Source organism: Macrosteles quadrilineatus, unplaced genomic scaffold (genome assembly GCF_028750875.1).
Source record: "Macrosteles quadrilineatus isolate MER2022 unplaced genomic scaffold, UCM_ALF_1.0 Scaffold_3__2_contigs__length_128488019, whole genome shotgun sequence".
Classification (NCBI taxonomy): domain Eukaryota; kingdom Metazoa; phylum Arthropoda; class Insecta; order Hemiptera; family Cicadellidae; genus Macrosteles; species Macrosteles quadrilineatus.
This window is the reverse complement of record NW_026542596.1, coordinates 81,940,152-81,962,861: the sequence shown is the minus strand read 5'-3', so window position 1 is coordinate 81,962,861 and position 22,710 is coordinate 81,940,152. Positions and strand designations below refer to the sequence as shown.

Genomic DNA, 22,710 nt, shown 5'->3' with positions numbered 1-22,710 from the left:
TGTCTACGGGATAACAAGGACACATTAGGAAGAATACTTATAATGTAAACAATAACATTTTATGATGAACAACAACTGCAGTCATAAATCAGGATAAGCCATGAACGAAAATTTACAGATAAACTGTTGTGCTGTGTTTGTGAGGCAGCAATCAGTTCTTTATCAGATCTTGATGTGATATTTGTTTGAATATTGAAGTGATATATCAGTGTGATTTGTCACTATACTGTTTTGTAAATAAAGTTGAGTTCAACTCTAGCAAACGATTTTGCCACAGAATTTGTACATTGTACGATTAGTAATGGACTTAATACAGTTAACATTTACTAACTATATATTTATTTTAGGCATATTAACTCTAAGGATATTAAAAATATGGTACTAGTTTATTGTCCACGTAAGAACTTAACATATTATTGAACCAATAAATATTGAGTTTGAATAAATAAGTATTTAATGTTGCTGAAAATGGCTATTCAACTCAAACATAACTTTTCTGAAAATTAATACGTGTCAATGAAGTGCTTATAATTTGTATAAAACATTATAACAAAATTTATGTAAACATATACATTTTTGATTATGATATATTCAATTGATGTTAAAATGATAAACCAATAATCTTATAAAACCTATAATATAGCCTGGTCAACTCAACGAAATATACAGGATGTAAAAAAGTGCCGCACGGGTTAAATATGTTCTGAACGATAACAGATAAATCACTAAGATTTGGTACATTAACACCAAACCTAAAGTTCTAATTTTTGAAGGAACTATCCGTTTTCTATAATATAATTGGGACGTAATACAGTAGCAAGGAGTCGGAAGGAAATCTTAAATTGGAGCATAGGTTGATGTGTACATAAAATTAAATCGCAATACAATGACACAAATTTCAACAAGAACAGACAACCGAGTCAAAAATGGTAGCCACTTTATATTTATATGTCCAATATTTATATTTTTTGAATCTGCCATTTTTAATGTACATCTTTATGTTGCCACCTAAAGATTAGCATGCATATTTGATGTACATATCAACGTATGCTCCTGTTTTAGACTCCTTGCAGGACGTCCCCATGCTATGACAGAAAACTGATAGTTCCTTCAAAACGTATATTTTTAGGTGTCGTGTTGATGTACCAATTCTTATTGACTAATATGTTATTGTTCAGAACGTATTAAACCCATGTGGAACTTTATTTACACCCTGTATTTGTAAATTAAAATCTCGTTGATATTATATTTTGAACTAAATAAAACAACTGGTAAGTGATTTTATACCATACACAGTTAAATGTCATCACAGGCTGGAACATACACTTTCCCACCACGTTTCGTTTAATATCCATGTAAACTTTCCTTAACAATTGAGTAAAACGATTTATATTTATAAGAAATTTGAATAAAACGATACATTACTCTATATAAAATTACCATTATAAATACTTGTTGTATGTCAAATAACCGATAAGCAAGATAATGCAAATACCTCAAGTAAATTGTCGATCATTAAATTGAACATTATTAATTGCTATATCTTTAGGTGCATACACAAGTCAAATGTAATCAAGTGAACAGGTAGGGTTTCAAAGCGTCTCTTGAAGCCAATAAATCACGTTAGCAAGCCAATGATGTACGTGTACATCTCGCAACCAAACATAGATGGTTTGTATAAGTACTAGTTCGTCATAAAGTAACACGAACAGCCAACTCAGTCTTCTCTTACGGCTATAAGCAAACAGTGCAACGTTTTAAAAAGGACAAGATTGGTAATAGCGTTCATCTCTATTATTGTGGTGTATAGTTATTTCGGGGTAAACACAACTCTATTATCCGGTGGCATCATATATTATTTTTCCAGGATATGATAACACGTAATAATTTAACATCAATTAGGTCTGCTACACGTTGTCATACGGAATTTCCTAATCAGTGCTTTTATTTAAGTAAATATATTTTTTATCGAATTCGTATACAATGCAGTGTCACTATTCCTAGCCAGAATATATACAACTGAATTGAAGGAGAGTTTGTATTGGTACAGTACTTTAGCATTTTAATCAAAAAATTCAACCATGCAGGAATTTCGGTCCAAACTCACTGCGGTAGTAAGTGAGAAAATATGACTTATAAGAGACAATATTTAATGGTAAAAACCGTTGATAACTTTATTTTACTAAACTTTACCACCGGAAAGTAACGAAACAAAATCCTTAATTTAAATACTTGTCCTATAGTTTTTTTTTTCTAATATTGTTATTTAACATTATCATTGATATTTCTTTTGTTATGTCGCGTATAATTCGTTAAACATACAATTGTAATATGTAAAACGGTTTATGGCTACATTTCCTTTTACAGCAGGCTTATTCTAAGGAAAATATCAAGTAAAATGTATTTAATCTAATTATTGTATAAATAGGCTACCAGTGAAACGATTTTTTTTCGCATACTTTTTTTACTAACCCAATTTAAATCCTTTTCTAGGATAAAAAATATAGCTTTTGAAGACAAGGATAAGCTTTAGTCATACAGTTTGGCATTTTGAATGGAAACTTTAGCCTGTTTCGATTATCAGAGGAAATGCCATGCTATTGGCTGCGTTCACAGATAGTGTTGAATGGCAGTTTAATAAGCATTCAGGAAATCGAGTTTGGCATTTCCCGATAAATGTAAATAAGGGCTTGTTGCTGGAGTCCCGTCCATGTTTGAAATGGTGAACATTGTGTTCTGTGTTTTGTCGATTGTTGCACTCTATCTCATAAAGTGTATATCTACATTTGAATTTTTGTACGGAATGTTATATTGTAATTTATTTATAAAGCTATGAAAAACATTGATTAGTTAATAATAAAAGTAAATGTATAAAATTGTTTTCATTTTCTTCAAGAAATACAATTAATTGAGGTCTATGTTAGGTTAAAATGCTTTAAACCATAAATCCAAACTAATATTTACCTTATAAAAGGTAAAAGGTGTGGAGATTGTACAAAAGGGTGTTAATTTAACGATTGTGCTAATGTTTTAATATTTTAACACCAATTAATCCCTCAAATAAATTTCTAACCAAAGATTATTAACAGCATTAATTTTAACTAATCAAAGAAACTCTGTAAAAATGTACATAATGGAATCAACATGGACATCAAGTTACTACCCTAAGTAAAATGGGACATCGTATAAATAAACTTTTAAATTGTGTAGTACAAGAACATCCAAATCCTCCATGCCTCTGCAACTAACCGGTTTTAAGAGAATAAGATAAATAACTTAACTCGAGAAAAAAGACTAGATTCGTATTTACGTTATTTACTCACATAATGCCTTTACACTTAGCATATTTCACCAAAGTAATTTAAAACTAGCACAATGTGTCAGTATTTAACGAAGAAACATATACATTAAAAATGCTTCTACAGCAAATAATTCATTACCATATAAAAAATAAATCAATATAAATCAGAGTTTTCATTAAAGAAGACAGAATTTATAAAGTGTAAACGTTTTTAACCAGTTTGCCAATGAAATGGAGGTTGAGTACATTGGAATTCAGCCAAAAGGTTAAATTGACCATTTACCCGTTCGTCACTTTAGTCCTTGGGGCAGCCAGTAATATTGGCCTGAAACTATCCGATGAAAATATAACGCATGACAATTGCATTACCTAAGGTAGGGCCAGGTCGCGTTACAAAATATTGATTCTTGAAGGTTACTAAATTATAATTTTGCATTGTATCCATTGATTCGTTTGGAAGAACCATTGATGTATGGGGAGAACTGATGTTATTTTGGAGAACCCCGAGAAAATATGCAGGTTTCCAAATATTTTATGGTTATTGCCTATGCAATAAAATAGTTAAGATTTTAGCATTCTACCTTTAGAGCCAATAATAAAATATCATTAGACTACTTATACTTTTTGATTCTTAGTCAAAAAGCCTACGAGACGTAATGGTAAAATTACATCAACCATAAAAAAAAATTAATGGTCAGTAAGGCTTCTGAGTTTTAGAAATACATGTTTTAAAATATTATAAACATCAAATTGTACTTTTCTTATACTTTTTTGCGATTTATAGTTAGTAAAAAGGGATTAAAGTAACAACCAAATAGAAGTCACTGGCGGTGCAATACCTTGAACTTTTTTAAAGGACTTACCTTATTTTTTTGCAGAAAAGATACTGTAGTGTAGAAATTCAAATAATGTTCATTATTTGTTCATTCTTTACATTTATTAATAAATATTGTGTTATACGGTCAGTTATAACGATACATATTAATATTAGTATTCAACATAAGGTTTGTTACTACCTACTTTTATCTATAAATACGCTGTTTAATTGTAAATCGTTGATATCCATGATTTAAATAAGAATATATACATGTTTGTACACTTATTTAATAAAACAAATTTTATGAAGACTTATTTCAAGCAACCTATAGCTGTGCTCAATAATCTCTGTTGATAATTATACTTGTAAATTTTGTTTGAAATTCTAAACCATCAAGACGTATTTTCTAAGCCTTGTAAGAATTCTACAATGGAAATATCCCAAATAATTTATGAGGGTAAATGGCAGTCCCCACCTCTGCTCCTCTTAGTGTTTTCCCAGGTGCTTCAAACTTTTCCACTTTATATTTCGGTTCCAGGTTTCACAAAGTTTAAGTTCTACTAATCAGAAAAAGTCTTTGCGAATTCTAAATATTTTTTAATTAATAAAATTGCATCAACGTAGATTGCTTATTAAGTTTTATGTTTGTTGGGCCTCAATCATAAGTTTTGGTGAGCAATTTTGTGTGATTTCTAAGATAACCAAAGATAATTTCAGTATAAGCTCTGTAATCTATAGATCTAACCTTGGGTTGTTACATGATCAACTGTGTAATTAATTAGCTTTATACTCGGAAAGCAGGAAAGCCATTGCTATAAATAAGCAGGTTAAAAGTTTTAAATTCTTCATTAGTTTTGAACTGTTTATTGTTTTATGCCCAGATAATTTATGACTAAAACATTTGTGAGGCTGTTACATAGTAATTCAAATTTGTATGATTCTCGACTATGATAACCAAAATTACATATCACTACCCTTCACACCCCACTTACAGACTAATAGTTTTTACATATGTGATTTTCTTAAAATTGAAATAGTTTTTTTTTATTGTTATTGCTAAATAAATTCTGTATGTATTTTGGGTTTTCCACTAGGCTAAATGTTTTGAAGAGGTTCGTTAAATATTTTATCATGTCATTTCAACATTCGCGTTAACTCAGTAAAAAATACAGTGTTTTGAATATACAAAAAAAAATTAGTAGGAATTGAATAATAATGCCATAATTCTTAAATGAAAGGTCCTTATTTCTTTTTTTATCTTATTCGAATTCAAGGCGTATAAGAGATACGCCTTGATTCGAATTTATTATAAAAGCAATAGTTACCATTTTAATAGATTTTTATGCTACGTAAGAAAAATAAGAATTATGAATACAAATATAGTTATGACAAACGCAGAATTAAATGCAAAGTTTAAACAATCTTTTCAATACTAATTTTTGATGAAAACTTCTTTATTCCCAAAACTTTTTAAAAGTAAAGCCATTAGGACCTTTGCAAACTGGAACTGTTTTTCTTCGAAATAAATTCAAGAAATTCCTTAGAAACAAAACAAAGTTTGCGATCGGGAGAGTAAAGTCCCAGAAGTCGTTACTTTACACCTGTAAAGCAGAAGTGACTGCTTCCTTTGCGTCAATTTACGGAAGAACGATCACATTTCATTTCGATGTTACAGAAGATTATTCATTTCTTCAGAAACTGAACGCTCTAATGATCAGAGTAATCATTTTACAGATTAGTAAGACGACTTAGCATTGATTAAATTTAATCAAGGGTACGTAATATAAAACGGATTAACCATAAAGTAAGTAACTTGCCTTTATTTTTTACACGTTAGAATTTGTTGTTTTTCGTCCTATAACGCTAGTCACGAGCCCGGGATTGTTTATCACATTACTTTAGGCTATACCTAGGGGTTGCGTCATTATCACTTACTATAGATTAAATCCATAGAAAATTCTGGTCGTTAGCAAAATTAAATTAGAATCTCTTCTAACTTTGCATGTTTTCTATTACAGGAATCGTTGGGTACAGACCTTAGAACTATATCAATAACCATTCAGGGAGAGTAATAGTCCATTAACCCAGATTATCAGTCGTTAGGAATGAAGAACTGAAATAATGAAGTTCTTTACGACAACATGTTGCTGTTGCGACTCGTTTTAGTTGAAAAATTACAATATTGAGTTTGTATTATTCCACATAGAATATATTATTCCAAGTGAGTAAAATCAAGAATAAAGTATAATATAATTAATTATATGGAAATAATCAAGCTAACATGAATTTTCAAATATAATATTTCTTTTGTCTATTCTAGTTTATTTATATTTATTATTTAAAGTGCTTTATAACACAAAAATAATCTGTATAAATATATAGCAACTTATAACAAAACACAATCTTCTGCATAACAAGAACAAATAAACTAAAAATAGCACTTTACAGCAATGGTCATAATATAAGACTGTCTGCCGGGTTGATAACATTTTCAGACAAACGTTTTTTAAGGGGAGTGCAACGGACCCATTCCCATTTGTTCTACTATTCTAGTTTTTGCTTTAAGGTCAAATCAAAATACTCTATAGAAAGCGTTTTATGGCTTCAATTTTCGGGTAAAATGACTGGCGATGAACCTCAATATAATAATATGACTAACCCGTTTCATAGATAAATATGCACCTTCGTCTTAGAAAATTTATCATATATTTTAATATTTTCCAGTAGAGGAACAGTTTTTAGATCAGTATAATCATAGACAAAAAGAATTGTATAATCTACGTCAACTGTATTTTCTTATAGAATAACACAAAACAACTAACTATTTAAACATCAATCTAATAAAATGCGCTGACGAGTTCACATGGCTTCAAATGGTTTATTGACCCAACCATCTCTTTCCACTGTGCATTGTTGTGAAATCAGCTGATTTAACGAGCGGGAATGATCCATTCCTGCTCTAGATCGGCAATGGCCTATTTTGCGTACTGTTTCCAGTTATAACAATGCGAACATTTCCATGTAGTGGTAGGAAAATACAGTTGACGTAGATTATACTGATTTAAAAACTGTTCCTCTATTGGAAAATATTAAAATATATGATAAACATGATGATGTCAACATCTAGGACTATTTTCCATACAGGCTCATACAGTCAACCTCACATGTCTATCTTGGTTTTAAGTTATTTACACTAAACGCATTATTTCAGCTTTAATAGAAAAAATGCACCTGGCTCTCAAAAAACTAGAAACCAAGTATCAAGCGTAGTTTAAATACTGTACTTTTATTAAACTTTTTAGATAGTTGCATTCTGTTTTTTATTTAGCAGTATATTACAAATGATCTAACTACCGTTGCTATGTTTTATTATATTTATTGTTCATGACAGTTTTGTACTGCAGTTTTGTTTGTACAACGTTTTTATTGCCATTAATGTTTTCTCAAAGTTTGATAGTAATATAATTTTACTAAATTGTATTTATTGTTACTTCAGTAAGGTTGGTGTTTCTTTGTTCAGTTTTGCCTACTTTTCATCAAGTCACTCTTCTATTATATTAAAATATATAAGAGATATATTAGATATTAAATGATAAAACAATATTAGCCTAATATCGTAAGGAGTTTTTAGTTAATGTAATTTTAGCAATGTAATGTAATAAATAATGTAGTTTTTTTACAATCGAATACTGTTTTGTATCGTAACGACAGACTACAGCATATTTATCAATATGGGTTATCGATTTTAAGACGTCACGAAAGACGCTGTGATAAAAGTTTTCAATTTCCACGGCTAAAGAAAACTTCCGCTCCTGCGACAACTTTTTGTTTTATCTTAGTTTATTATTTTACAAATTTTGAAGTTGGAAATATTTTATTTGTAATTTTACATTTAAAACAATACATAGCTTTATATTATTTAACTGGGAAATAATTTTAAAAGTAGTTTCAACTATTGTCACATAACAAGATATCGCATCAATTTACACCCATATTTTTAAATATTCGTTTAAAAGCTAAGTTTTTATAGCGTATTTACAACGAAATTTCGAACATGTGACTTCAGCTTTAACCGTCTTCAAAAGATATCATCCTAAGTAGTGATTAAACTAAATTAAACTAGGTACGTAATAATTTTAATACATTTAAACTAAAATATTATTCTAAAAAAAGATAATGTTTAATAATAACTGTCTTCTAAAATCTAATTATTGAAACATTTCACAATTTCGTCCAGCATTTAAAACAAAAACAACACTAAACTCTGGAGTAGATGACATCGATATGAAAAACAAGGGTTGATTATTGACAAACAACCGTTATTTACATTTATCGCAAAGTGTCACCCGCAGGACACCCAAGAGTAGTTTGTTTTTGTCGCTTTAAATTACCAAAATAGGTCACTGATTTGTATAAACATTTTAAAAATATTTTATTTTTAAAGCTGATAAATTATAACTCTTTCTCAAAATACGTAACAATTATTGCTTCATCGTTTACTTATACAAAATATGTTTAGTAACAGCAAATTTTTTCCAGTTATTAAATCACTAACACCAATAAAACAATAGTTTAATCTCAAAATGTACTACCCCAGGATGAAAGCTATTTTGCCAACTTTTTATAAAAATAAATTGTTATGGATGTGAAATATTGGTTTTATTTGATTCTCGTTTTATTAATCGCAGCCCTTGAATTTAAGTTAATTTTCAAGTCCGCAATTACGAAATAAACCGAAAAGTAATGACAAAAATTTCCTTATGAAAATATTAACAAACATATTCATCTTTAATTTTATTCAAGTATCTTTTAAAGTTTGTTTATAGTAAGCTAAATAGCTTATTCCTAATCAACCTTTAAATTTATCAATCAACAATCCTCAAAACTATGTCATATATTATACGCATAATCTTTAATATTAAGTATACAATTAATTGATATTTTTACCATAATTTTTGTATGTTGCTATTGTTGCTATGCTGATATTGTTAACATATATTTTGTATTGTTTATGAGTTAAATTGTTATGTTTAACTTTAACAAATCTGTTCTGTAGCTTGTTAGTAACTAAATACACTACACTGCTAGTATAGTAATCCCGAGCTCACATATGATGTTTTCCCACCAAAGCTAGTTACCATGGGGCTACGCGAGAATGTTTATTTTGTGTTTAGAACGTTTTGTTACCTGTGTAAACTACCAAACGTAGGTAATACGTAGATTATTTTGTGAATTATGTCCTTGGAAGCTTATATCTGTATCTGTTTGTACTTTCGAACTTGAATTTTAATTAAGGTGCTTGATTAAAATCACAATTCCAAATAATCAATCATGAATGACAACTGCATTCAACTCTATAGTGTGACTAAATTTGATCATTGCTTAGAAAACATCATTAGTCATTAGTCCATTTACAATAGTATATGAACAACTGCAACCAGAGTTGACCTTTCGTATAATCAAACCAGCGATCTTTTGATTTGTACGGATCGACATCTTTTTATCCACTCTGCTACCTCGTCAGTTAGTTTTTACTCCTGACTAACTCTTAAAATAATATTATAAATTTACGTTCGGCGTTATAGTAGTTTACGCAACGACTGCGTAAAGATAGTGTTAACGACACGAGTATAAAAACTTCTACGAGTGTCGTTAACACTATTTACGCGAGTTGCGTACACTACTTTACATACGACGGTATTTTAATTACTAAAAATCTCTACTCATAACTTCTAAGAGACTCATGAACTGTTTAAGGTATTTTAGTTTCTTCAGTCTAAGGAGAATATCTTCGCCCTACAAACATGTTTAAAGAAGACTTATGGATTGTTATTAGTTGTTTGACACCGTTAAGCTAGAACGATAAATAGGTGTCACTTGTAACGACTGATGCTATTTTTCACAGAAATTTTGAATGTAAACATGGGACTTTTAATATGAAGGCTTTGTGTCGCTTATATATTAGTAGTAGTCAACAATAAAGTGTAAATCAATGATTATATTTGCTGTAAATAGATTTTTTTACTTTCAATTTAAACCCTTAATGTTAGATTTGGTTTTAGGATAAACATATTTTTTAAAGAAATAATTTCAATAAATAAAACTGAATTGAAGAAGTCCCTTTAAAAAAAACAACTAAAGGGATTAGATAAAAATGATAAGTTATGGTTTACATCTGATTTAGCTTTTTGTAAAAGAGAAACTTAGCTATGCAGGTAAAATATTAAGGTTGTGTTATGGTGTATGACCCATAGCACATATTGAATGAGCAAAAACTTTATTTACCTATGTTTTCTATCTTGTTTTCTTTCTGAGAATGCGATTTGACCTTCAGGCAAAAAACATGAGATTTGGTCAGCACGTGAACTAGTAGGGAAACTGTATCTTGGCTGTGCTGGAGTAGCAGCTGAGTCGGTGGTTTGAAACTCAGGGTAATACTTAAAAAACTATAATAAACAATAGATGATTATATTTCTCAAAATAAACCTCCATATTTAAGTAACATTTGTAAGTTTATGTGGTAAAATGTTTAAGAATGGTAATTATATCAAATGAATGTGTTTTAAAACCTGTATTTGTTTATAAATAGTTATAACAGTAAAATGAGTATAAATAAAAGTTTAATAGTTTAGTTAGTAGTTTAGTTTAGTTTAGTAGTTTATGCCAATCAATCGCCATTGGTATTAAGTTCGAAGAAGGAAAACTAATAAGTTCCATTTACGCTAGCCTTGTTTTAAACACAAGAATGATTGATTGATTGATTGATGTTTAAATCTACTCTGCATGGTAATATCAGTTAAGGCATACTTTCAGGATAAAACGCCCTCACCAAGTCCTACAAAACAGTAATGTTGATTTGATTTACTTATATTATTTCTAACTCGATCACATAACTATGGTACACTTTCTAAACACATATCTTATCTGGACTTACCTTGCATGACCGCTAAGTCTCGTCTAATCTTGACTATCACCTGAAAAAAAGTGGCATGTTAACTAAAGTAAAATATTAATTATAGATATAGTTATACTAGGGACACATTATATAGTTATAAAAAATGTTTACACAATAAATACAGCCTACGTAGAATTTGTATTTAGTATTTTCAAAACATTTTTCGGTAACAGTAAAATTTAAATTAAAAACAACATATTTACACATGTAATGGTTGTTGCTTTAATTTAATTGTATTTTGCTTCTGACATTTTTTAACATATTTCTCAACTGAATTCATGCTCCAGGAAATACATTTTTCCTGTTGTGAAGATACGGTGCACGTTGGATGAACGTTACCACCCAATAGCGGTTACACTTAACCACATGGCAGGATAATTTATTCGAACATTAATTTCATCATTAAACTATACGATACAATATAACCTAGCAAGTTTCATGTCATAATGCACCTGGCATTGACATTAATTTATAAAAAGCTAAAGGTACGAAGACATAAAAAGTAGCCGAAAACAAACATCTAGCTTGTCCTGAAAAGTTAAAAGTTTTGTGTTTGTCGTTGGGTCCAAACTTGATTAAGTTGAGATGCATGTTTTTCCAAACTTGCCATCCTCCTTTTACTCTCTTCTAATTACCTTTTTTTAAAAAAAAAAAAAATTGTATGTCAAACTTTTACCAATAGATTATTACCAAGTCCAACTATTACTGCAAGTAATTTTTATTCTTTATAATACTTTAAGCAGAGAAAAGACCACACGCATGTAAGTATGGTGTCACAAATAAACCTAATCAAATAAATGTAATCAAATAAACGCAAATTAAAATCAATAATTAGTTTGATGTATTCCCACAGAAAATTTGTGTATGATAAATGATTCAATTAATAAACTATATTGGTCTTAAAGTAAATTAGTAAAAATATTTAATTACTAGGTACAGTACTTAATGTTGTTATTACCTTGAAATTATTTTACTATTTTCTTACATTATGTTTTCTTAATACGAAAGAAACCCATTTATAACACTTAATGTATTTTCAATAAAGCTAAAAGTCTGTCTGTGACATTTAATTTGTGGTGGTAAAAGGTAAGGAGACCTTTTTATAAAACGCAATCATTGCGTGAAAGATAAAGAGAAAAGTAATTAATCGGAACTTAATGAAAACGTATCTCTGTGTGGGGACTTACACATATCAACATTAACTTATTTTCAATTGAAATCTTTACATCATATGGTTTAATTAATATAATATGGCCTTATTTATATTTAAGAATTATGTTTAAATGGTCACGTTTCCCTTGCATTTACAACATAATTTGAGTCTGTTAAGGTAAGTAATTGTAGTTGAATGATATATTACATTCTGTGTATTACAACCTGAGTACTTTGATCAAGTTTACTCTATTGTTAGTGAAATAAAGTCTTATAACTTTATTGATACGGAAATTGTATCTCAAAGAAGTATCTTTATTTTATTGCTGGCAAATCGATGATAGAAAGAATGATGCTTTCTGAAAATTTTCTGCCCTTATTCTGTTATAGCCCTTTCAGACCCGGGAATCTTGGTCATCTTGACCGCTTTCAGCCCTGAGCAAATTTTGAATAAATGTTGGTTTTTAACCTAGATTTCAAATACTAAAATTATTGATTAGATCTTTTTTTTAAGATGAAACATTCATAATACCATATTAACCATTTCAGTTTCAGCAATAATTAGCATTATATACGTTTAAAAACATTAATAAAACAGTCATTTACCTTAACAGTTACCTCTTTCTCCTATCTTACCGTATTGCAACAAAACAATCAGTGTTACCATAAGACATGAAGGCAGACTGCAAAACAAAAATTCCCAGCTGATATCCATAACTACACAATCGATGCGTACAGGTCTGAGCAACAGAAAGATCCAGAAACTACAAAAAACAAATGAACATCTAACCTAAACAATCGTGTTGGTTAGGTTGTTAGAACTTAAAAATTTATCTACACGATTGAGTGCGCTGGGTCTGAAAGGGATAGGGAGAGTAGAAGGCTAGGTGAAACTAGGGGTTTGTGGATTCGGTAGTCAATTAAACCCGTTAAACATCCAAACAAGTTAGTTTAATTATTTACTATATAAAAACATTTATTACGTTTATTATTTTCAAAAATAATATCCTTGAGGTAATGGTGATTAGTATGTAAATAATTAATCCCTCAAACGTATATAGATTTTTTATTTGCCTACTACAGGCTTAAACTGGCATGCTGTATTTTTCACAACACGAAAAATATTCAGCATTCAAAATGAGTAAAACAAATAAATAATAACTATTGGGAATATATTTACAGTTGTAACCACGCAAAACCGCTTGAGAACAGGATATTATCTCCCATTTGTGGGGAAAATCTGATCGAAAATTGCTCCTTTGTACTAGAGTCTGACGCTTGCAGAAATGGAATTGGCGGATCTCATATTTCATTCAATATATTTTTACACGATTACATACTAAAAGGATTTTGACATAACTAGTTAAAATGTTAGTCGAATTATTCACTACTGCACCGAGGAATACATTCTACTATTTACAAATGATTAAATTTAATAAAAGGTAATATATTTATAGACGGAAAATATCGTTGAACAAGAATACAAAGTGTTACTAGGTGTTTCTTGTCAAATAGTTAAACATACATTGAAACGATTATATTATTATTACAAAACAATACGTCATCCTATATCTTACTTTAGTATTGTTTTACAGAATATTGTTTAAGCTTTAAAGTGGAAAGTTAAAGGTGACAAACGTCTTGTCAATGCAGTATCATCAACTTGTCATACACTTGCGAAATTAAAAAAGGTCTAGTGTACAAATTATGAGAAAACCACACACACTGCCCATAGAATAGATTATTTATCAAATAAGAAGTAATAAGATAAAATATCTAGTGGTTGGACATGTGACAGGAAGTGACCTCTTACGGTTAAGGAGACATTTCATACCTTTTGCTACACTCTCCTCGTTCAGATTGAAGAAATACCACATAATTTGTTTTGCCATTAATTACCCGTAAAATTCTGTAATTGTTCAAACATAATAAATATTATTTACTTAAACAATAATGTCCTTACTTTTTTATGTTGTTTTCAGTTGGTGTTTCAACCAATTAGGCGTGTTTTTTTTGTTTTAGGGCAACGTCCTAAATTCTAGTGTTAAATTTAAATCTTTCGTTAGATAGCACCATTAAATTATTGATATCCAAATATACATTCTAATAATATAGTTATTAGAGCAGTGCAGTTCAAGGTTGGGTTCTAATGGTTTTGGGAAACTACTGAAAAATTATTTGGTGGAAGGTGAGTTTTACAGTACCGAAGAATTCCTTTCTGCCTGATCTCATTCAACATGGCATTTTTATTTGACTTATTTGTTTAAATCTTTAGAATAAAATAGATTTAACTAATTATTTTTCGTTTTGATTTAAATGCTACTAGACCATATAATGTATTTGACGATTGAGATGTACATTGTATAATTTGTACCCAATTCATGAATAATATATGTCTATGTCTATGTCTATGTCTATTGTTTAAAAACTATCTAACCAAACTTATTTTCATAATATTAGACTAAATTATTTGCAATATAACGAAATTTACCACTTAATAAACTTTAATAGAACATTAAACACAGATGTAAAATATACTTTATTCATTCTGTCGAGACATTTTTTATGTAGCCTTTGTAGATCACTAATGTTATGGTGTTTATCTAATTGTTCTAAATGGACTTAGCTAACCCCAGATTCTAATGTTATCATACAACTGACAGGCGAAACTTTCCCAACGTTACTTGAGAACTTAATGGATCCAGAAATTTCCATTAAGTTATGAGTGCTTCCATTAACAAACAAGAAAAACCCAAAAGTATTTCGTGTCAAACAACGTTTACCAAAATTTACTCTACCGTCAAAAACTGTAAACTGAATTCCTAATAATTTTATTTTTTAAACCATATGTTTAAAAAACTGTCAATAATTTGTGTTACAAAACTAGGGAGTATATTGCACTTCAATTAGTGTTAGGTTTTTATTAAAGATACACTATCTGGGGTCTTGATCCGATCAGAGTGACGAAAAGTGACAGTGAGGCACAAACCTCGACAGCAAAAGGATATTATCACATTTACTAAATTTGAGCAGTTTGTGTTGGCAGCACAAACTTTATGTAATTAAAATGTGCATCTACGTCTAGAATCCCTTAATTGTCTACAATTGTAGAGGTGGAAAGAGACAACTCAAAGGTCCTCATTTAAACGCGTGGTAACTAAATCACTACAATCATATTACACCAATAAAACTCTATTCACATGAATAAAAAACATTTCAAAAACAATTCCATTTATGTTTTTATTTCTAGTAATTTATTGAGGTCTCCCAACGTGATGTTAGTTATAACCGAATAAAATTAAATCCAATGCTTTAATTGTGACCACATCTAAAGCAATCGTGTTGATGGAAACCGGACATTACCAGTTCAATCCTGTTATCACTTCTCGCAAGCCTACTTAGACATTTGCATCCCTCTTCTAAATAACAGGTGAGATTTGGATAAACTGTAGCCATCAACTGTGCTTAGGACATTCCTTTCAAACCACTTTCATTTGTTCAAACGCACAAACTCCTTTCTAAAAAGAGGGATAAAACATCTTGCTAAGAGATGCAACTCTAGCTAGGCAAAATTAAACCATTATACAAATTTGAAAGGAATTAGAAACAATTAATAAAATACACAAGATAGTTAATACTAATAGTGATAAGTACTGATCATGCTGCTCTAAATTCAACACAGAGTATTAAAAATAGAATGCAAACTAAACAAGGGACCAACTAAAAAAAGGGAAAGGGAAAGCAGTTTTTCATGACATATGCCTATGTACTGATCAACCATTTGTCACAAGGACACTCTGAAAATTTTCTTGTAAAAATGGTGGTGTATCCGTTAATAAATAAATAAGGGATTTATAATAAATACCTAAAGGACAAACTTCTTAATTTACTCATTTTAAATTGTTTTTATTTATTTATTTAAACAAACGCCAATTTACAACAAGCATGCTTAACTTTACCGTTGTTGATGTGTAAATTAATACTTATTTATGATACTGTGGTTTCCAAGCTTGCTAGTTGTCTTTGAAAATATATTTCTTTAAATATGTTGCACTCGTTTGTCTACATATAAAAAATTTAAAGGTCCATGACTAAGTGGCAATAATCTTCAAGCTATGTTTAAACTCATAAATTTTATATTTTATTATTTCAAAGATAAGTAGGTAATACCATTGACTATTTGATGTCAGAGGTAATATTGATAACTTTACACCTCAATTAATCTGTCATTTCAAGCATGGCATTAATATAAATCTAACTTCCGAAACATAAGTTTAATTGACGTAATAATGTTTATCCCATATCTTAACTGTTATAAGTAGCACTTTAAACTAGTACTTTAAAGAATAACGAGGCCGAAAATTCTAAAAAAGTTGACCCAAGTTGACCAGCTTTACAAAAATACAGCATAAAATGTTACTTCTCTTAGATAATTTCAAATTGTAGACTGTTTGTACATTGACTATAATTTAAAAGTTTTAATCTTTGTTAGATTTACTATTTAGTAAACTCACCAATTATCACTCCGCTAATCCTTCCACACTGCACTCACGAATCACAACAAACTGTAAACATAAAATGACTTAAATTAGTATACAAAAGGAAGGAATAAACTATGTAAAAATACAAATAGACAGAAACGCATTAAACTATTAAGTTACGATAAGTAAGTATTGCTGAAACATGCTTACTAAATATCACATTTGTACTATTGCATAGTAGAGAATAAGTAATATTACCCTCGGTTTATTGATAGCCAAGTGGAAACTGATATTACTTTTTATGAATAAAGCACTTTGTTACATGGACGGTGGTCAGAATTGATATTAATTTAAAAAAAACGCCTGAGGTCAGTCTGTATTAGTTTTGGTTCATCTTCATTTCAAGCAAACCGAATACTCACATAAAAATCATTGAATCAGCAAAAAATCTAATTTCAACGTTAACAATGTAACGAAATCTACAGATTTTTTTAATATTATAAATATTGTAATATTAAAAATATACAGTTTTCCATATTTACAGCATGAAAAGTAAAATTAATTAATTCTTCCAATGAAACCTACAACTGCAGTTATCAATTGTGTTGAGCCACGAACGAAAATTTGCAGATAAACTGCAGCGTGTTTGTCAGAGATCAAAGTAATCTCCACCTTATCGGATCCTGCTGTGTGATATCAGTTTGAATATTAACACGATTCACCAGTCTTGCTTCTATAGTAATATAAGCTGCAAGATATTTTTGAACGAGCAACACTTTCTCTATCTACCCATAAATCAATTCAAACTTTTAAAAATTGCTAACATAGCTATATTATCAAAATATGTTTTACAAATACATTTATCAATTAGTTCTTATTAAAATATCAATTGATTAAGAACTAGATATTATATATTTCTTATTGTACTAATTATTCATGAGCAGTTAAACACAGGCACATGCAGGAAGGTCGTTTTATGACTAACATTATCTTGTAATGGATATTTCATTTCGCTTATTTACGTTGTCGTTAGACTTGCATGAATGTGTAATGCAATCATACACAGACACTAACAGCAGGATTCTTATAAATCCATTGAAACTTATAGTACAATTGCGTATTTATTGGAACGCAATTAAGTGATATGAGCGATTGATATACGTATTTTGCAATCATTTGTAAACACTACTTTAGTTTTGATATAAAGTACACAGATTGTCATAATTTTGTCTAAATAGCTAAATTTAAATTTCATTTACCGTGGATTTCTTGCCTTTTTGGCGAAGAATCCAGAAATCTTTTATCACTGAATGTCCACGTTTGAATTTAAATTGTGAAAAATCTAGAAAACATTATCCATAAAACACAATTTTCAATTTGCGATGTAATAAATACAACTATAAAAGCAATGTATATGGAAGATAAAATAAACATTTTGTGATACAAGAAATTGAAATGTGTAGGCTAGTAACAAAATGTTTTCCTACATTTTAAGGAGATGAAAAATAAATTAATACAAATGTAAGAAACAAATGAAGTCGCTGCGCTGCAACACCTTGCAATTTCCAAGAGGCTGTAAACTTCAGGTATTTACGTTCCTTTTGTTAACGTAACTTAACTAGTTTAAGATATTTCCTTTTTATAAAAGAGAGCTTGAAAGCCAAACGCATTTCAAACATATTTTTTACAACCACCACTCATTAAATTCGTATTAGCATATGCTATGGTTAGGGTTATAAACTTGTTTTTAAGCTATTTTCTTTATATTAATCATAAAGTATTATGTAGGCACATTCCTTTATACCGTGTTACATTGTGCCGGTTGTATACATTTTTACAATATTGTAAATTGTTAAATACATTTTAATTAATTCATATTCTTTTGAGAAGTGAACTTATTTTAACTATTATTTGAGAAAGGTGAATTTACCTTACAAAAAGTTATACTTATGCTGCCTAATTATGATCATTTTCTATCTCGGTTGTGTTACTTTTAAATATTTTATTCTGGTAACATTTCGATGATGGAAATTTCCCGAATAGTTTTGTAAAGGTAAATGATAGTCTCGACCCCAGCGCCACTTAGTGATTTCCCAGGTGCTGTAAACTTCTCGCTTTATGCTTCTGTTCCAAGTTTCACAAAGTTCAAGTTTTACTAATATAAAAAGTGCAACAAAGTACTTGCTACTTTAAATCTTTTTGCAAGTAACTTTGACTATAATTCATTATTGCTTATTTCCACAGATACTGCTCAGTTAACTTAAGAATGTTGTAACTATTGTTTATTTCCTTACCGTCAAAATCACAATAAAGGAGTGTAGGAAAATTAGTTTTATTTAATTGAATGGTACATCTTGTCTGATTAGATAAGAACAAAACGAGATGGTTTAAGCTTTTTACACTCGTTGTTTTTTACCATCAGAATCTAGTTAAAGTAGGTTTAGTTGAACAAATCTCAACATGTGAATTTAATTTGAAAGTAACAAAAATCACGGATGGTTTTTACTGATATTTTTAGGTATAATCTACTTTTGCGTAAATTTTGTACCAAACTTTAATAAGGAAGATATAACGAAAGGGAATGGATGCGATTTATGTCTTTATGAGAGGCAATTTAGAGAGAAAACCATTTGCATTTACTAAGACGCCGCCTGCTGTCTTATACAGTTTGCTTTAGAAAAAATCAAAATATATTTTGTTAAAAAAAGAAACCTATATAGTACTTATACAATAATAGATTTACTGTTAATTTTTAACACATTACTGATCAGGGTACAGTAGTATGGTTATATACAATTTTGATTCATAAACAACAATATAAACAACAATGAGTGTTAATGAGGATGAGTAAACATGTAATGAGTGACATATTACTTGCTAGCATAAAAATATCCTTTTTCCTAACATATTTTTTCTAATTGTTTTTGTTTTGTAAATTATTCTAAATTTAATTCACACAACTTTTAGTACATTTCCATGGAAGCTGGAATCTCGAAACTATGGATTATGTACTTGCTGGCTTGAAAAACGCGGCGAACTGAAAAGTTATGATGGTAACTGAACATTTGTTTAATTAATTTCACTGCCATTGACAACTAAACTATAATATTAATCCAACAAAGAATGCTTTCCCTTTTTGTTTTTTATATTTATTTTACTTATTTTACTTTTGCGAAGAAGACATGAATTTAGACATAACATGCAGTAACTTCTTTACAGTAATTCAGAACAACTAGAATTTTAAAACTCACATCAAACTTTGAAGGGAAAAAATATAGCTTTAAAATTCACCATGGAGTTGGCCATGGCTAGGTAATATTTAGGACACAAATACAATATCTAGTTGCAAACTGTAATAACAATAATTTTATTTTCAAGTTTTTTTATTTAAATTGACATTTTTACGTTTACTGATATTATTAAGCCGACAGAAAGGCGATGTAGGTAGTACAGTAAGATGATAAAAAATAGTTTTTTTTTCGCAATCGTATGTTTTTTTATATTAATCTTGTAAGTCCATTAAGTAGCCATGAAGGCAGTTGCCATACTATATCGGTATACCAAGGTCTTATAATAAGCTGCAATTGACCTTCATGGGGAAGATTAAAGTATCCCAGTTTTAGGACACACAAGTTTTTACTAAGAATGATTTTATACAATTTATAATAAAAAAAGTTTAACTCGACTTGCTTGTCTACCCTGATAAATTCGTTTTCAATTTCAACTGCAATGGGAAAGCTACAAAAAAAACCTCTAGCTTTCTGAAACATACAGGCTACATTGAGAATACAATAAGGAAAAAGGTAAATTCGTGTTAACCAACCGTTGTAAGCCATAATTAGGCTTATGTTCGGACAGTATCTAAATCTAACCACCGTTTTGTATGATCGTAATTTACATTTATTTTTCGAAATCTGGATCTGATGCAATGTAAAATGCAGGTTGGAAAACAATAAATACATAAAACTGAATTTTTTTAATAAACTTCCACAAATGTTGTATAACATAACATCAATTGTTTATAAAATCAGTTTGATAAATCTTATTGTTCACTGTAGATTGTATTATAGTGATCGTACAGATTCGCATATTTATAAAGTTTTTTTTCTGAGACGCTACGAGTATATTTCAGATAAAAGTTTTCAATTTCCACCGGCAAAGAAAACTTCCGGCCTAGCGACAACTTGTATCTCGTCTCTTAGTTTATCATTTCATGGATGTTGAAGATGAAAAAAATTATTATATATGAAATTTTATTTTCCAAAACAAACGAAGGTTTAAGAACTGTTAGAATACATTTTTAAGTACACCGAACTGAAGCAGTATTTATATCTTTTGGAAAAATAACGTTGAAAACTTCAAAAAGCTCTACTATTGTAGAACTATTGTTTTTTATTACCCTTAGGTGTATTTTTAGTTGCTTGATTTTTGGATGCCCTTTTAATTTAACCTTGTTGTACAGCTGATTCCAAATTACATGAAAAGTACATTTCTTTTGCAAGCCTACATTTTACAGAACTATCACAGAAATACGTTCATGCATTCCGTGGTTATGGTTTTAAAGTGATTGATTTGTGTATAATAAAGATTTTGATGTTTTAAAAAAATAAATAAAATATTTTAAACATTTCGTGTCCACCAGAAAAGTATTTGCAGTAGTTTAAAAATCGAACAACTTACTCACAATGCAAAGTACGAAAATACAATCAAAACATATTTATCATCTTAATCATTCTGTTTCCCAATTAAGACAATCCATAGAGAAAATGATATTCCCAGTTTCCGATTGATGGAGAAAGTTTTAAATTTCCCAAAATATTTCACGAAAATTCCTGGATGAAGACTGGGCGAGATCTCTCAATTGAATGAGAAATTGGTAGAGGGTGAATGGCATCGATATGGCAAACAAGGGTTGAATATCGACAACCAGCTACTATTTGCATTTATCGCCAAGTGTCACCTGCAGTTCTCTCAAGGTTGGTTTGTTCTTTTGTTTTCTCTAAATTGTTCTTTGTTTCTTAATACCACCTAAATAGCGAGTAGTGTATATAAACTAAATCAATCGTATTACTTTTTGAAGTTGTTTGCGGATGGAGTACTTGGATATAAGTCTTCTATACATTACGTAATTATATTGAAACTGAGTGTAGCAAACATATTAGATGAATAATATTAGATTGCTACATGTCTAAGAACGATTAACTAAACAACGATATATAGCCTTAATACTCTTTTATACTTTTTAAATAAAATGGTGACCATACAAAGTAGGTATTTTAAGCCAAGTATGAATAGAGATGAGTGTAGGATGAGTGGCGCAATCTTGTAGTCTTGTTAGTGACTAAGGCCGACTTATTCCTTAGACACAGCTGTTAATTAATAGCCCATACAGCTAATGGTAACTAAGGGACCTACACTGAACCACATTTTTGCCTTGGTATATACAAATTGGTCTAAATTCAGGATAATACTGCGGATAGTCGTAGTACTCACTCGTGCGGACGTTAATCCACACCAGGGAGTATCGCATCCACAGTGCATGCCTATAAATATCCACAATTCGTAACCTCCTAGTAGCTGGATTACAGGACGACGCCACCCGTCCCAGTTTAAGTAAGCCTACTTTAAGGATGCGTATGCATTCAAAGCAAAGAAGATCATAATAACTGTAATAACGTGATCAATGTTTTCTCATGGTAAACCCCCTTACCTGAATTAAAAGAAAATAATATTGCTGCAAAATGTTTTTTTTTGTCCCCTTTCCATTGAAAAGCTCAGCAATAGAATCGCCGCTAGCTTTTTATATCTTCTGAGTATGCAATAGTGATTTTTTCAATATTTTCTTATCTGTAATAAGGTTTTAATTCTGACTGAACAAAATCTATGTAGCCTGTAAACGTGTTGAACACACTGCTACTGATGGAACGACGTCGCTAAGTACATGTTTTCCACCAAGATGCGTTACCATGGCTACGCTAGGATGTTTATTTACACTGGGAAAATA

At 29.8% G+C, this 22,710-nt stretch overlaps 1 protein-coding gene across 1 annotated transcript in view; it reads right to left on the bottom strand.

Annotated features, from left to right (window-relative positions):
- LOC128989329 (uncharacterized) overlaps positions 1 to 22,710 on the bottom strand; it is a 510,234-nt gene that overhangs the window by 373,099 nt on the left and 114,425 nt on the right. The window contains exons 4-5 of the mRNA XM_054411209.1: positions 16,740 to 16,790; positions 11,053 to 11,092 (exon numbers count right to left, since the gene is read on the bottom strand). Coding sequence (XP_054267184.1) covers positions 11,053 to 11,059 — 7 coding nt within the window. The 5' untranslated portion in view covers positions 11,060 to 11,092; positions 16,740 to 16,790. The remainder of the gene's footprint in view (positions 1 to 11,052; positions 11,093 to 16,739; positions 16,791 to 22,710) is intronic.